General features: G+C 37.2%; 1 protein-coding gene across 7 annotated transcripts in view; it reads right to left on the reverse strand.

Moving 5' to 3' along the window:
* LOC131691188 (venom dipeptidyl peptidase 4) overlaps positions 1–13,778 on the reverse strand; it is a 63,631-nt gene that overhangs the window by 2,183 nt on the left and 47,670 nt on the right. For all 7 annotated transcript variants that reach the window (XM_058977404.1, XM_058977403.1, XM_058977402.1 and 4 more), the window contains 2 exons: positions 11,780–12,265; positions 10,724–11,720 (listed from right to left, as the gene is read on the reverse strand). In XM_058977404.1, the coding sequence (XP_058833387.1) occupies positions 10,724–11,720; positions 11,780–12,265 (1,483 nt within the window). The remainder of the gene's footprint in view (positions 1–10,723; positions 11,721–11,779; positions 12,266–13,778) is intronic.

Below are 13,778 nucleotides of genomic sequence, written 5' to 3' on the forward strand. Positions count from 1 at the left end.
TACCGTTCATGATGCCTTTGGTCACGAATGGTTCACTACGTTAGCTACGAGTCCATATTGCCTGCCAAATCAGGTACTTCGAAGCGAATTTCGACAGTTTCTTCTGTTTGAAACGGTCACCCACAGCAAACTTGTTTGCGAGTTTATATAAGTGAACCCGTGGGACCAGATTCCAGATTAACTGACTGACGGAACCAACCATCGCGGTTAAATGGCCTCCAAACTTGTTTAGATTGCCTTCAACCATCTTGTGAAGCTCAGTAGATGTTTTTAGATACGTCACATGCTAAAGGTTTGCGATTTGACAAAAAGTGACCCTCTGTGTTCATATTCCGAATTCATGGAAACTGAACATCACGGCCAAAGGGCCTGCAAATTTGGTTTGGCGACTTACCCTAACTCAATCCGGAATAACTCTAGTGTTTTTGTACTATAGTTATTGACATATAAAGCATCGAAATTGATCAACTCTATTAAGAGTACTGAATTTTTCAAGAAATAAATTCTGCGAAAATCCCAACCCGAGCGTTTAGGTGTTGATGTATCTTTTCCGTGCATTTCTATTTCTTCTTGGACATCGCAAAGTTGCATTGTAAAATCGCAATATTACTCTGTTCTGTTCCAAGATGTTACTGTCCAAAGTTACTCCTAAACTTAAGAAAGGAAATTTACAACAAAAATAGTAAAAAATACTGCAAATGATTAACTCATAGTCAAAATTTATAAATAGTCCCGTTAAATCTTTTCACGCTCATCTACAGGACAAAGTTTTGTATGGGAAAATAAGAAAGTTATGCTTGTTTTAATATTATTTTACGAGAGTAACTTACCTAACCTAACATTTTCGAAAATACGCCCAAACATTCCAAAGCATTTATACGAATTAATGCGAAATATTCGAAAAACCAGACCCAACCTGTACTAATAAATATTTAAAAAAAAAACCCTATCGTCCCATATCCGGCTCAGATTCCCACGGATGCGGGTTCGGGACGGGTATCGAGTAAAAATTCCCGTACCCGCCCGTCTATAGTCCTTGCCTTTGAGAATGCCAAATTGAGTAAGCCGTTCCTTTCAACCAGTAGGATAATTTTCTACAACAGTTCCAGTTACTGGAATGCATGTCAATCGGCCAATACGTATTGTGATCGGAGACTGGTTTTTGGATAGCAATAACTGTTTATTGTCTGTAGTCCGTGTTCTGCTGAAAAAGATTTTGAAAAAAATACTCTAGACCCTATAAGTTGGTGATGCAAATTTGTAAAAACAATTTTTTTGTAACCGAAAATTTGGTTTATGGGCGGTAAAAATTATAAAGAAAAAAATTAAATGAGTAAATGAACGTCTGTAATCTATGGTCCCATTTTTCAACTTATCCTCAGAATCCAGGGGTTATTTACTGTTAATCAGGTAATAACCAGTAATTCACCTTAGTTTCTTTCTGAATTTCCGATCCAGCTCGATTTGTCTTTATATTTCCACCAATCTCGTTGGAAATACATCAAACATTACGAAGACTGACGTTTTCTAACGGCGGTACGGGCGGTACCAAGTATATTTTCAAAACATTATTTCATTACGAAATAAATGTAAGTATATTCTAAACTAAGTGAAAAAACCGTGTTTCTATTAATATAACATCCATTAATAGCCCCAAACTTAAGAATGGAAATTTACAACAAAAATAGTAAAAAATACTGCAAATGATTAACTCATAGTCAAAATTTATAATTAGTCCCGTTAACTCTATTCACGCTCACCTACAGGGCAAAGTTTAAATATTATTTAACGAGGGTAACTTACCCTAATCTAACATTTCCGAAAATACGTCCAAACATTCCAAAGCATTTATACGAATTAATGCAAAATATTCGAAAAACCAGACCCAACCTATACTAGGAATATTAACGATCGGGTTGATCGTCCCACTTCCGGCTCCGATTCCCACGGATACGGGTTCGGGACGGGTATCGAGTAAAAATTCCCGTACCCGCTCATCTATAGTCCTTGCCTTTGAGAATGCCAAATTGAGTAAGCCGTTCCTTTCAACCCGAGGGATAATTTTCTACAACGGTTTCCAGTTACTGGAATGCATGTCAATCGGCCAATGCGTATTGTGATCGAAGACTGGTTTTCTGGTTTTTGGATAGCAATAACTGTTTCTTGTCTGTAGTGCGTGTTCTGCTGAAGAAATCTATTGAATGAACTCAATCAGTGATTATTTGAAGGATTCCTTTACAAGTTTAATTTGAATCTGTCTGGCATTATTTTTGTATGACAGAAGTGCGACTGAGAATTCCCCAATCGAAAAAAATCAATCCATTGTATATTTCCCTTGCGACACGTCACGCACTATTTTATGCATAGATACAGAGTCCCGACATATCCTTTTTGAATATTCTAAATCACATCATGTCGACATACTCGTTGTCGTTCGTTATATTTCTATTACGCATTTTTTAAACCCTCTACTGCACAAAATTTTGTTTCTTCAGTAGTGTGTTTTTATGATGAGAAAACCGAAAAACATATTGCCGATTTACGATGTTACGGGTTTTTCAGTTAAACCTCAAAAAATGTAACCCATCAAAAGGCGGGGCTGGACTGCAGAGGATTAATAGTATTCTATAGAGAGCTCATCGATATCTCTATCGATAAACCACCACCAAACCGGCGCCAATTTCCGTTTTTATCGCGCGAAGCTCGCTGTTTAAAACCATGCACCGCTCGAAATTTGTCGGTGTCGCGCTTTTGAAGTTTTTCATATGTTTCACACATAAAGGGTGTCCCACATCAAATTGCGTCACAGAAACAAACACTGTTGACCCTGTTGGCTTCGTACCACTCCACGACAATATTTGAACAATTGCTAGCTTCGCGTAGAAGATCGTTGGGCCCTCGTGTTGCTTCAAGAGTAGAAGCAGACGCTTCTGTAGGCACTCCTTGAGGTAGATCCCTCATTTACAGCTCTGCACTCCGTTTGCCACATGAGCAGATCGCTTGCCAAATTATGTATTTATTGGCAAACTTTGAAAGTTTCTGCTTCCCTACTTCCTCCGGAACATCAAACTTGTGCTGGACTGTGAAGAGCAGTAGCGCCGGAAGTCTGCCTTGACGTAAGACTCATCATCCATGATGAGACAACAAGGCTTCGTCAGCATTTGAATGTACAGTTTCCGGGCCCGTGAGTTTTCCACCGTATTTTGCCGTTCGTCACGATTTGAAACCTTCTGCACTTTGTACGTATGCAGTATCTCCCGGTGCAAGATTCTCTGAACGAAAGGCTTGGACAGATTATTCTTTTTGGCCACATCCCTGACCGAAGCATTGGGATTCCGCTTAAACGCTTTCACTACACGCCTGTGATCCTGATCACTAATAGAACATACATTCTGACCGCATTTCTCGACACATTGAACCGTAGAGAAACGTAAATTTATGTTAATATTTCGTCAAATTGTAGCTATAAAATGCATTGTAAGGTGTTAATTAAAACTTGATTCGAAATACGTATCAATTGCCAAAAAAATCGAACGATCACGATACTATACGACACCAAACTAGAATCGGAATCGTTTATGGAAAGTTTCTATCAGTTTTCCCAAATGAACATTGTATACATTGCATGTATACTAGGGTGACAATAAAACGACCATTTTTGAAATCACTAATCTACACCCCCTAGCGTCGTTCCAAATCATGAAAAAATGACACTGTCCAAATTTGAGCGAAATCGGTTAACCCTAACCCCTCCCCCAAAGAGCTTAAAGTTTGTATGGGATTTTTGGCCAAAATGTATGGGGAAACTCTTGCAGTTCACAAAATCGCCGCTAGAGGTCGCTGTAAACTTCCGATCACTGACCTAGGAAGGAGTTAAGCTTTTGAAGATATGCTGAACAAGTTTGTCGACGACTGCAAGACAATCCAACCAACCGTTAAAGAGTTATTAACGTTTAAAGTTGGATACTGCTGCTTAATATTCGCAAAGGGCGTACTCCGCTTATCTCATGTATGTGAACCACGAGTAAAGGTGGGACAAAGTTAGGAAAAACTCATATATCTCTGAAACGATAAGAGATAGAAAGTTATGATGTTCCACAAAGTTGTAGAGGATTAAATGTACTTTTTGTTTTCACTAGAAAGTTTCAGGATTTCTACGCAAGGTGGCGATAGTGAGCCAAGCAATTTAAAGGGAATACTCCTATCTGTACAACGGTAAGAGATGGAGCATTTGGATGTTCTACAAAGTTGTAGAGCAGCAAAAAATATTTTCTTTTCTTATTTGAAAAAATGCAGATGGTGGCGCCAGTGATCAAAATTAATTCAAGGTAATACTCCTATCCATACAATGGTAAGAGCTAGTGCAATCTGATGTTCTGCGAAGTTATACAGTATTTCAAAGGCTTTCGTGTCTCGTTATTAAAATTGGAATAAGGACGCATATATACTGTGTGTATGAAGCTTTTTTTATTTTTCAAAAATCGATTTTTTTATTACTTTATCTGAAAGTACAACTCCTTGAGAATATTTTTCCAAATTTTATAGAGATTCGAGAAATAGATCGAAAGTTACAGCGCTTCCAAGCGTGCTTCGTCTACCAAGCGCAGTGGTAATTTTAAACTCGATTATCTCGAAATACCGATTTTAAAGAAAATGGTTTTCCCGTGATCACGATTCCTGAAATACCACTCAACCGATTGTCTTTATTTTATTTTAAATTGATCGTAATTAATTTTTCTCATACCTTAACAATTCATTTTTTATGTTTGTTTTGTAGATGAGAATTTTTTAATACAATTTTAAAAGCCTAAAACAGCGATTTATTAGGAAAAACGTTCACGAATGCAGGAAAAATGTTGAAATGTAGTCTCCGATTATTCATCTAGGTCGACTAATAGAAACCGACTAAAATTACAAATATTTTGTTCAAAATGCGTGGTTTGGTGCACGATATTAGCGGTAACCAATCACGAGCTGGTTTTAGTTGGGTGTTGTAAAATCCGTTTTTTTCGGCTCAGTGCATGAAGTTAGCAATAAAGAATCACGAACTGGTTACGGGCGGGTGTTTAAAATCCGGTTTTTCGTCGTGCATGCTACTCTCTATCAGAAATGAAAATAATTTCCTCTGCTAGTAGTAGGTAACGACACAAATTGATTCATCCACCAGCCGTGTACAGTTCACAAATATTTTTTCCCGGTATTGTACAGCACTTGGCGAACCCTGTACGCTCTAAACAGCTCTACACAAAAAATTGAAATAAAACGGTAGCGTACCTACATTTAAAATTTCTCATCATTTCAGTGTCCGGTTGGTGCATCATATTGAAGGCTGACCGAGATGAGCTGAAACTTTTCCCCATTTCCAAGTAGTTTTTTTTCGAAAGGTTTTTCAAAACAGGTTTTCGTTATTAATGCATATCATACATACCTCAAAATTTTATACAACATTGTTGAACTTATTTTCGAAAAATTCCGAAAATTGATTAATACCATGTAGTATGATATGAAAAGATATGAGCGTTCCAAACCTTACACGACTTTCATCCCAAAATTTTGAAAAGGGCCCGTATATTGAATGATAAGTCGTTAGCCACGACAAAAACGGAATAGCACTTCATAGTATAATGGGTTCCGCCGCGGCACAATTTTCGAAAAAGTGCACTTTTATTGGTTTACTTTGGGGTCCTAAAAATAATGTCACTGTTGAGTTACTTAGCACTTTGGAATGGACAGGGCTCCAGAATGTAAATTTAGCAGGAGTTTTATCTTTTTGCTAAAATTAAATGATTTAGCCTTACAATATATTTGGCAAAGTTGTTGTACTTTAAAAACCCTTTATTTTGCTTTAAACAGAAGCTAGGGTGGTTGTAACTTTAGCAATATTTAAAATGAAACTTTTGAACGGTTCGAGATAGTGCTTGACTATTATCGATGAAATTGTAGAACAACACATTTTAGCCAAATTTGCTGAAGACACGCAAGCTCTAGCTTTTATACTTTCCATTGCCCGACAAATCCAAATGTAAGCTGTAAGGTGTTCCTTAAAAACGGTTTTATTTCTATAAAAAGTTTTCATTTTACACTAAAGTACCCTATGGACAGGGGTACAAGATTATTTTAAGGTGCATAATTTTCTTTAAAACTCCAACTACCAAAAATTTTTCGTTTGAAAGGTATGAGAACTTTTTTATAAAAAAAATATAACTTTTTCATATAGCATTATCTTCTTAACATTAAATACCGTTGTTGTCATATGATATAGCATGCTTTGTAGTATAGATCGCCAAAAAATGGCAAATGCAATATTTTTTACGTCTTGCAATATTTACTCATACAAGAGTTTATTTTTAGTAAAAAGTATATATAACTTTCTAACGAGAGATGCTAGAGGTTCGGTACATTGAGACAAAATGCTCTCCTTCAAAATATCTGAAAGTTTTTCTTACGTGATCCTTATGAAAAATTAAAACTGCAAAAGATATATAAAGAAAACCATTTGTTAAGAAACATCCTATTTTTTTGGTAAATTTCTTGTAAAATGGAAAATACACGACCTAGAGTTCCAGTGTTTTCGACCAAGTTTTTTAAAATTTTATTTTCTACGAAGCTCTATCTCGAACTATTTAAAAGTTAATTTTAAGATTTTAAAAAATTAGAACCACCCACATTAAAACGCTAGGTTCTATTATTCAAAAGATATAAGAACTTATAATATCAAAAATAGAATTTTTGTAATCAACTTTATGAACTTTTAGAAAATAACGTATTCGTTATTTTTTGCTCAATTATAACTCTTGTAATGACCTTAGTTATACTTGAAAAAGAATTATTATTTGTATGCCCCAATGAGTGATATTGTTATTGTTGGCGAAAAAGTGCTCATAACTCATCAGCAAAAATAGTTAGATATAATGGTTATCATGAAACAGATAAAAATAGTTACCATGAAACAAGTTATTTTCCTTAAAACAATCTTAAAGTTGTCTGTAGACTACTTCACTTTTAAATCAATACCGCAAGAGTTATTTGACTAAAACAGTTTTTCTGATAAACACTAAGAAACACCCTAACCTTCAATTTTAAAATAAAAGTATAAGTTGTAAAATGAAAAGTATGATAGGTAAAGTTCACATGTCTTCAGCAAACTTTTCCAAGAATTGACGTTCTACAACTTCCTTGAAGGTTATTTGGCTCTAGCTGTAATAATTAAAAAGTTATTTTTTTGATCTTGGTACAATTACCCTATCTGTTTTTTTTAACAAAAAGAAGAAACCCACAAACTACGAAAACTTCTCCAAAGACTTATTAAGGCCAAGTTGTTTAGATTTAGAAAAATCTCCTGCTAAATTTACATTCTGGACCACTGTGGAATGGTAATCCTTATTTCTATGACCTCACATGGACTACAATTCCAAAGTATTGATTTGAATTGTTCAGTTTGGAAGTTTTGTGTGGTATCAGATACGACGAAAAATTGACCATCTGATCTTCAAATACTACCAAAATATCAGTCCTGTACTCGTATAACCAATATCATTTGAATTGGGTTCGCAGCACATGGCACGCCTTGAGGCGACCAACGAGCACCGACGACAACAACATACACTATATTCCTCCGGCGATAGCGAGCAACATGCGCGATGAACCGCATAAAATACCCAGCTGTCGAGACGATCCACCCACTCTAGAAGATCTGCAAAAGCAAAATTCAAATATCTGGTGATGTGGTGATCTGGTGGGCAGGTAGCGCAATTGGCATGCACGCTTTGCTTATTTACAAAAAAGGGGGATGCTGAATATAATAGAAGCACAGCGCGAATTGGATTGTAGCCTACTTAGGTATTTATCCCAGGCTGGCAATATTCTAGCGCAATATAGTACTTAAGCCCTGTAGTCCGCGTAAGAAAATAGAATATATTTCGAGCAGCCTATTTCTAAGTTATAAGTGAGGCTAGATTTGATGAAAAAGTCACTAATTGGCATTCGAATGACCCTAGTCGTTCTCACCTATCACCAAATTATCAGCCCTGTAATCGTGCAACCAATGCCAGTCTAACTGGATTCACAGCGCATTGTGTACGCTTCTTCTGCGAGAGGTAATAAACGAGCACTGACGCGCGGCACTATACACGACATCTCTGAGACAAGAGCGCCCTTAAAGTTAGTCAACAGTTAAAAAAAATTAAAAAAATTAAAAATGCTAGATAAATGAATGCAACAGGAGAAATATAAATGGGGTTACGAAGAAATTTAAGAATATAGGTTTTATCATAGCATGATAGTCTTAAGAAAACTTTGTAACATGTTATGTATAATAAAAGAATCTCTGCACAAGAAATAGCAGTAAAAATTAGAAAGCATTCAAAAGGTGTATTAAAATATATTCATACTCTTCGCTGTTTGCACCACTAAGTGGCCTAAATTCTATTTTTACAACGAGACACGAAAGCCTTTGAAATAGTATATAGCTTCGCATAACATCAGATTGCACTATCTCTCGCCATTGTATGGATAGGAGTATTACCTTGAATTAATTTTGATCATTGGCGCCACCATGTGATAGAATTCTGTATTATTCAAATGAGAAAAGAAAATATTTTTTGCTGCTCTACAACTTTGTAGAACATCCAAATGCTCCATCTCTTACCGTTGTACAGATAGGAGTATTCCCTTTAAAATGCTTGGCTCACTACCGCCACCTTGTGTAGAAATCCTGAAACTTTCTAGTGAAAACAAAAAGTACATTTAATCCTCTACAACTTTGTGGAACATCATAACTTTCTATCTCTTATCGTTTCAGAGATATATGAGTTTTTCCTAACTTTGTCCCACCTTCACTCGTGGTTCACATACATGAGATAAGCGGAGTACGCCCTTTGCGAATATTAAGCAGCAGTATCCAACTTTAAACGTTAATAACTCTTTAACGGTTGGTTGGATTGTCTTGCAGTCGTCGACAAACTTGTTCAGCATATCTTCAAAAGCTTAACTCCTTCCTAGGTCAGTGATCGGAAGTTTACAGCGACCTCTAGCGGCGATTTTGTGAACTGCGAGTGTTTCCCCATACATTTTGTCCAAAAATCCCAAACAAACTTTAAGCTCTTTGGGGGAGGGGTTAGGGTTAACCGATTTCGCTCAAATTTGGACAGTGTCATTTTTTCATGATTTAGAACGACGCTAGGGGGTGTAGATTGCGATTTTTTTTTTCATATAAATCATTGTCACCCTAATGTATACATTCGATATGAGTACAGAACGCTCTGGTTCTGTACTCATATCGAACCCACATTTTGTATACGAACACGAACACGCTGTTTCGTACCAAAGCACGTGCACATGTTCGTCTACACAACCGAACCCCATGTGCGTACACGGCGTACCTACACCAGGTGAACAAACAGGTTCGTGGCATCAGTTTTCTCTTTTTCACTCTCATCATCACTAGCGTTGACTCTTTTTGCCTTATGCGAATCGTTCTCGTGTGTACACCCGGTGTACGTACACTGATGTTTGAAATAGTTTGTACGTCGTTCGCATGGGTTCGATGTTCAAGGCAAACCTGTACATCGAAACGAAGCATATTTGAGGTTGAACTAGGTGAATGTTTAACGACTGTGGGTATATACTTATTATGCGAGTTTCGGCAAAGCAGTCAATAAAACAGCAAAAACGATTTGTTGTTTCAATGTCCGACAGTTTCGGTGAATGTATTTCACCTTTTTCAAGGATTAGAAACTATACGTTTTGTTGTTGTGTATGTTTGTATGTCCAACATTGGTTGTCTATAGTGTGTAATTTGTAATGGCGTCCGATAGTGAATCATGTGTAACAATATTTATGCGACTCACTGTTAACAGAATGAAAAAGCTTGCTCGCTATAATTCTACAAAGCTTGATTTTCTGTGCACTAGTTAGAGCGAATATTTTTTGGTTTGTGTCTCTCCTTTTCCGTCTACTATTAAAATAGTAGACGGAAAAGGAGAGACACAAACCAAAAAATATTCGCTCTAACTAGTGCACAGAAAATCAAGCTTTGTAGAATTATAGCGAGCAAGCTTTTTCATTCTGTTAACAGTGAGTCGCATAAATATTGTTACACATGATTCACTATCGGACGCCATTACAAATTACACACTATAGACAACCAATGTTGGACATACAAACATACACAACAACAAAACGTATAGTTTCTAATCCTTGAAAAAGGTGAAATACATTCACCGAAACTGTCGGACATTGAAACAACAAATCGTTTTTGCTGTTTTATTGACTGCTTTGCCGAAACTCGCATAATGAGGTTGAACGCGTGCACTATATTTTGTACATAGGTACAAACTTGTCGATGTTCATGGGAAGTCTGGTTTCTATAGAGCAAGCTAGTAAAATCAGCTATCATTGATAACGAAAAATGTAGGTACTGACTGTGCTGATTGATCTTCTTCATGGCATGTTATGGCCGAGTGAGAAAACTGCGTTTATTGATTGCAAAGATGTCTCTTGCCCTTATAGTGTTTATTTGCGCAAGCGTTTGCCAAAAATTTTATGTTGAAATCATAATAAACGTTGTGTTGCTGTTTTTGCTAATAATCTCTCTCCGACTCTCTGCTTATGGTTCCTGACGAATATTATTGGAATTCAATCAATTCAACTTTCATTCAACATTCATTCAACAGTAGTGCATAGCTAATAAATCTACATATTTGATTTAAATATTATTACTCACCATTATTGCTATAACTCCACTCGAACATTTCACTCCAGGGAACATTGGGTCCCTTAGCTTCCAACATCACAAAGCTTCCCTTCCTACTCATCTGTGCAGTGAAGTACTGCTGTTTCGGACTGGAACCTACTGCGCAACTCAAACACTGCGGCTTCGCCCCCTTCTGTCCCAGAACTGCATAGATGTGCAGCACATGAGAGTCCTGTTCGGTGTTGGCAGTGTAGAAAATCAAATTGCTGTCGGCATCCCATTTCAAAATATCTTGAACAACGTACTTTCCACTAGTAATCGCTTCGCCACCCTTAACAGCGGTCGGAATCATCATTACGTGCCGATATTGCTCCGATGACGAGATGAGCACAAACTGTGATCCATCTTTGTTAAAAATTGGCGCACTGAACAATTCCAGCCATCCTCCATCAGCTTGGAATTCTCGAACCTCGATACAGCTGCTAGTTTCGTCACACGATTTGACGATGGCGTGATTCTGAATTCGATTCTTCCAAATGGATATCACACGATTATTGGTTGCCCAACCGACAGAAGTAATAATATGATCCATTTCCGATGTTACCAAAGCCAGAGGAGGAACAATTTCGGTCTTGACTGTTGGTGTCGTTAGATCGACTTGGTACAGCTGAACCACTGGATTTGGCGTTCCCGACTTTGGATAGTGCAACGCGAGCTCGTGTGGGTATTGGAAATCTGGATTACCAGGTGGGCCATAAATAGGAATCTTCATCAGTCGTGTGTTTACATCACTGAACTTAATAAATGCAATCTTTTTGCCATCCGGTGAAAACCAGGTGGCGATATTAGTGGAAAATACTTCCTCTTCGTACACCCAATCGGGAATACCGTTGTAAATACTAGGAGCACCATCGTCTGTTATTTGCACTTCCACTGCATCCGGCGATGATTTGTAATAGATATTATTTAGATAGACGAAAATAAACGAGTTTCCCACCGGACTCCACTCCACGACATTCAGCGCTCTCTGCAATGTAAAACATGATTAAAATTCAATGATGGATCCAATCGATAGAGAGCACTCACCCGTTGACCTCCTACATTTACCGGGATCGTCCTATTCTGTTCCAAATCCACAATATCATAAATAGCCAAAAAACTGTGACGGAATATCTTGCTGTACAACTGGGCCACTAACAAGTAGCGTTCATCCGGTGAAAGATCGAACTTGAATCCCTGCAGCAGTTCATCATTACTCTGCCCGAGCAACGTTTTCGTCTCGTTCGTGGCCGGATCGTACGCGAGCACTTGTCCCATTTCATCTCGCGATATGATCTTCCCGCTCGGTGTCCATGCACCGCTGAAGTCGCGTGCGGCCAGTTTACCGGTCAGGAAATCCTCCAACGTAATCGGATCTGGCTGCTGAACAATGGGACTGTTGCCACCGTTGTCGGTTGCATCATCGCCGGTTAGCACCACGATCAATGTGATTGCTATGGCGAGTACTATCACAGCGGCACCGCCAATCAGCAGGTATTTTCTGGTATTTCGTTTCTTGGATCCAACGAGTTCCTGGTAGTTTGAGAAGGGAGAATAGATACAGCGAAGCATTAGAATTTGGTGAGCAACATTTATTTGATCATTTCGTAATTCCGAAAGTGTTTAGCCACAAGTCATTCCAGTTTGCCACGACTTGTCAGCTGTTTTGAGTTACACAAATTTGCGTAAATCTCTCTTTTTATGAGTTCGTCCCGATTTTTTAAAGAACATTGTTTGCGGAGAAAGATTTTATCAGTAATTTGTATGGGAGCTTATATCAGAAATTAATTGTGACAGAATTCAATCGATCTATTTTTATTGAGTTTTACAAATATTTTCATGAGAGTATAACATTTGTTTTTCAATTTTGTGCCATAACCGAAATTAAAAAAAATACGGGTAATATATTCTATAACCCCAACTCTATTCTGCACCAGATGAACTGATTTCATTCGTGTAACACTGGTCTACCATACATTATCAAAATAACATTAGAGCTACTGGTAGAACACTGCTTGAACACAATTTTAACATTCATTCGGTTCAGTTTGCAGTCGTTTGAAAGATAATAATTTATTTAGAGCTTGTTTGCTTGTCAAACCTGTAATGCACGGTATCAGTAGGACAATTAAATCGTTCTTCCACGTCAATTTCAATTTTGCTTATCATCTGTCATATAGTAACGTGATAACACAATAGCCAAAAATGTACTTGCAGAAGACCGACTCAATAGTAAAAAGTAATTAGTCGAGGTCAATCACATTAGGAGGGTAGATTTATTCCATTCTTTTTAGCTCACGAGTTATGGTTTGCTTTCATTGAGTGATGCGAATTATATAATTAAGAACTACAACAATCCAATTTTTCTGTCGAGTTCGAAGTATTTGTGCACTTTTTATTATTCATATTCAATATTTATCGGTGGACCCTTATAGGCTTGTATTAACCCTACAACGGTTTCGTGACTTTTTCTATATGTAAACGGTTTTGTGGGGTACATTCGTACCCCGGCAGTAAAATCGCTCTAATATGTCAAGCTTTTATTGCATTTATAAATAAATAGGATAGCTTTGTTCTAAAATCATTCGCAAAGCAGCCTATTCAAAAATATTCACGATTATTCTATTTTATTATGTAATATTTCATTTTTTATAGAACATGTCTTTAAAATACGCCAAAATTCTCTTTTTTTTTCTTAAAATTTCTATAGCTCCGGTAATTTCTAACCGATTTTGACCTTCCATACGGCGTTGTGAACTTTATTAAATTGTCTTTTGAACTTAAATTATTCTGCTGCAAGTCAGAAAGTATATTTATTCCGATGCTTCTTTGAACATCAAACGCCAATACAAGCAGTAAAGATACAGCAATACGTAGTAACGGCGATAAACCGGAAGGTGTCGAAGGGATAGAGAGAGCCAGTGCATTGTACTTGTATATAAAGTGAGTGTGTTCCAGACCCTGGTATAAAGAAAATGACGAATTAAGTATATATACATATACTTGTATATATTATATACAAATCATATTCACGAATGTGTTGTCT

Source organism: Topomyia yanbarensis, chromosome 3, assembly GCF_030247195.1.
Source record: "Topomyia yanbarensis strain Yona2022 chromosome 3, ASM3024719v1, whole genome shotgun sequence".
NCBI lineage: Eukaryota > Metazoa > Arthropoda > Insecta > Diptera > Culicidae > Topomyia > Topomyia yanbarensis.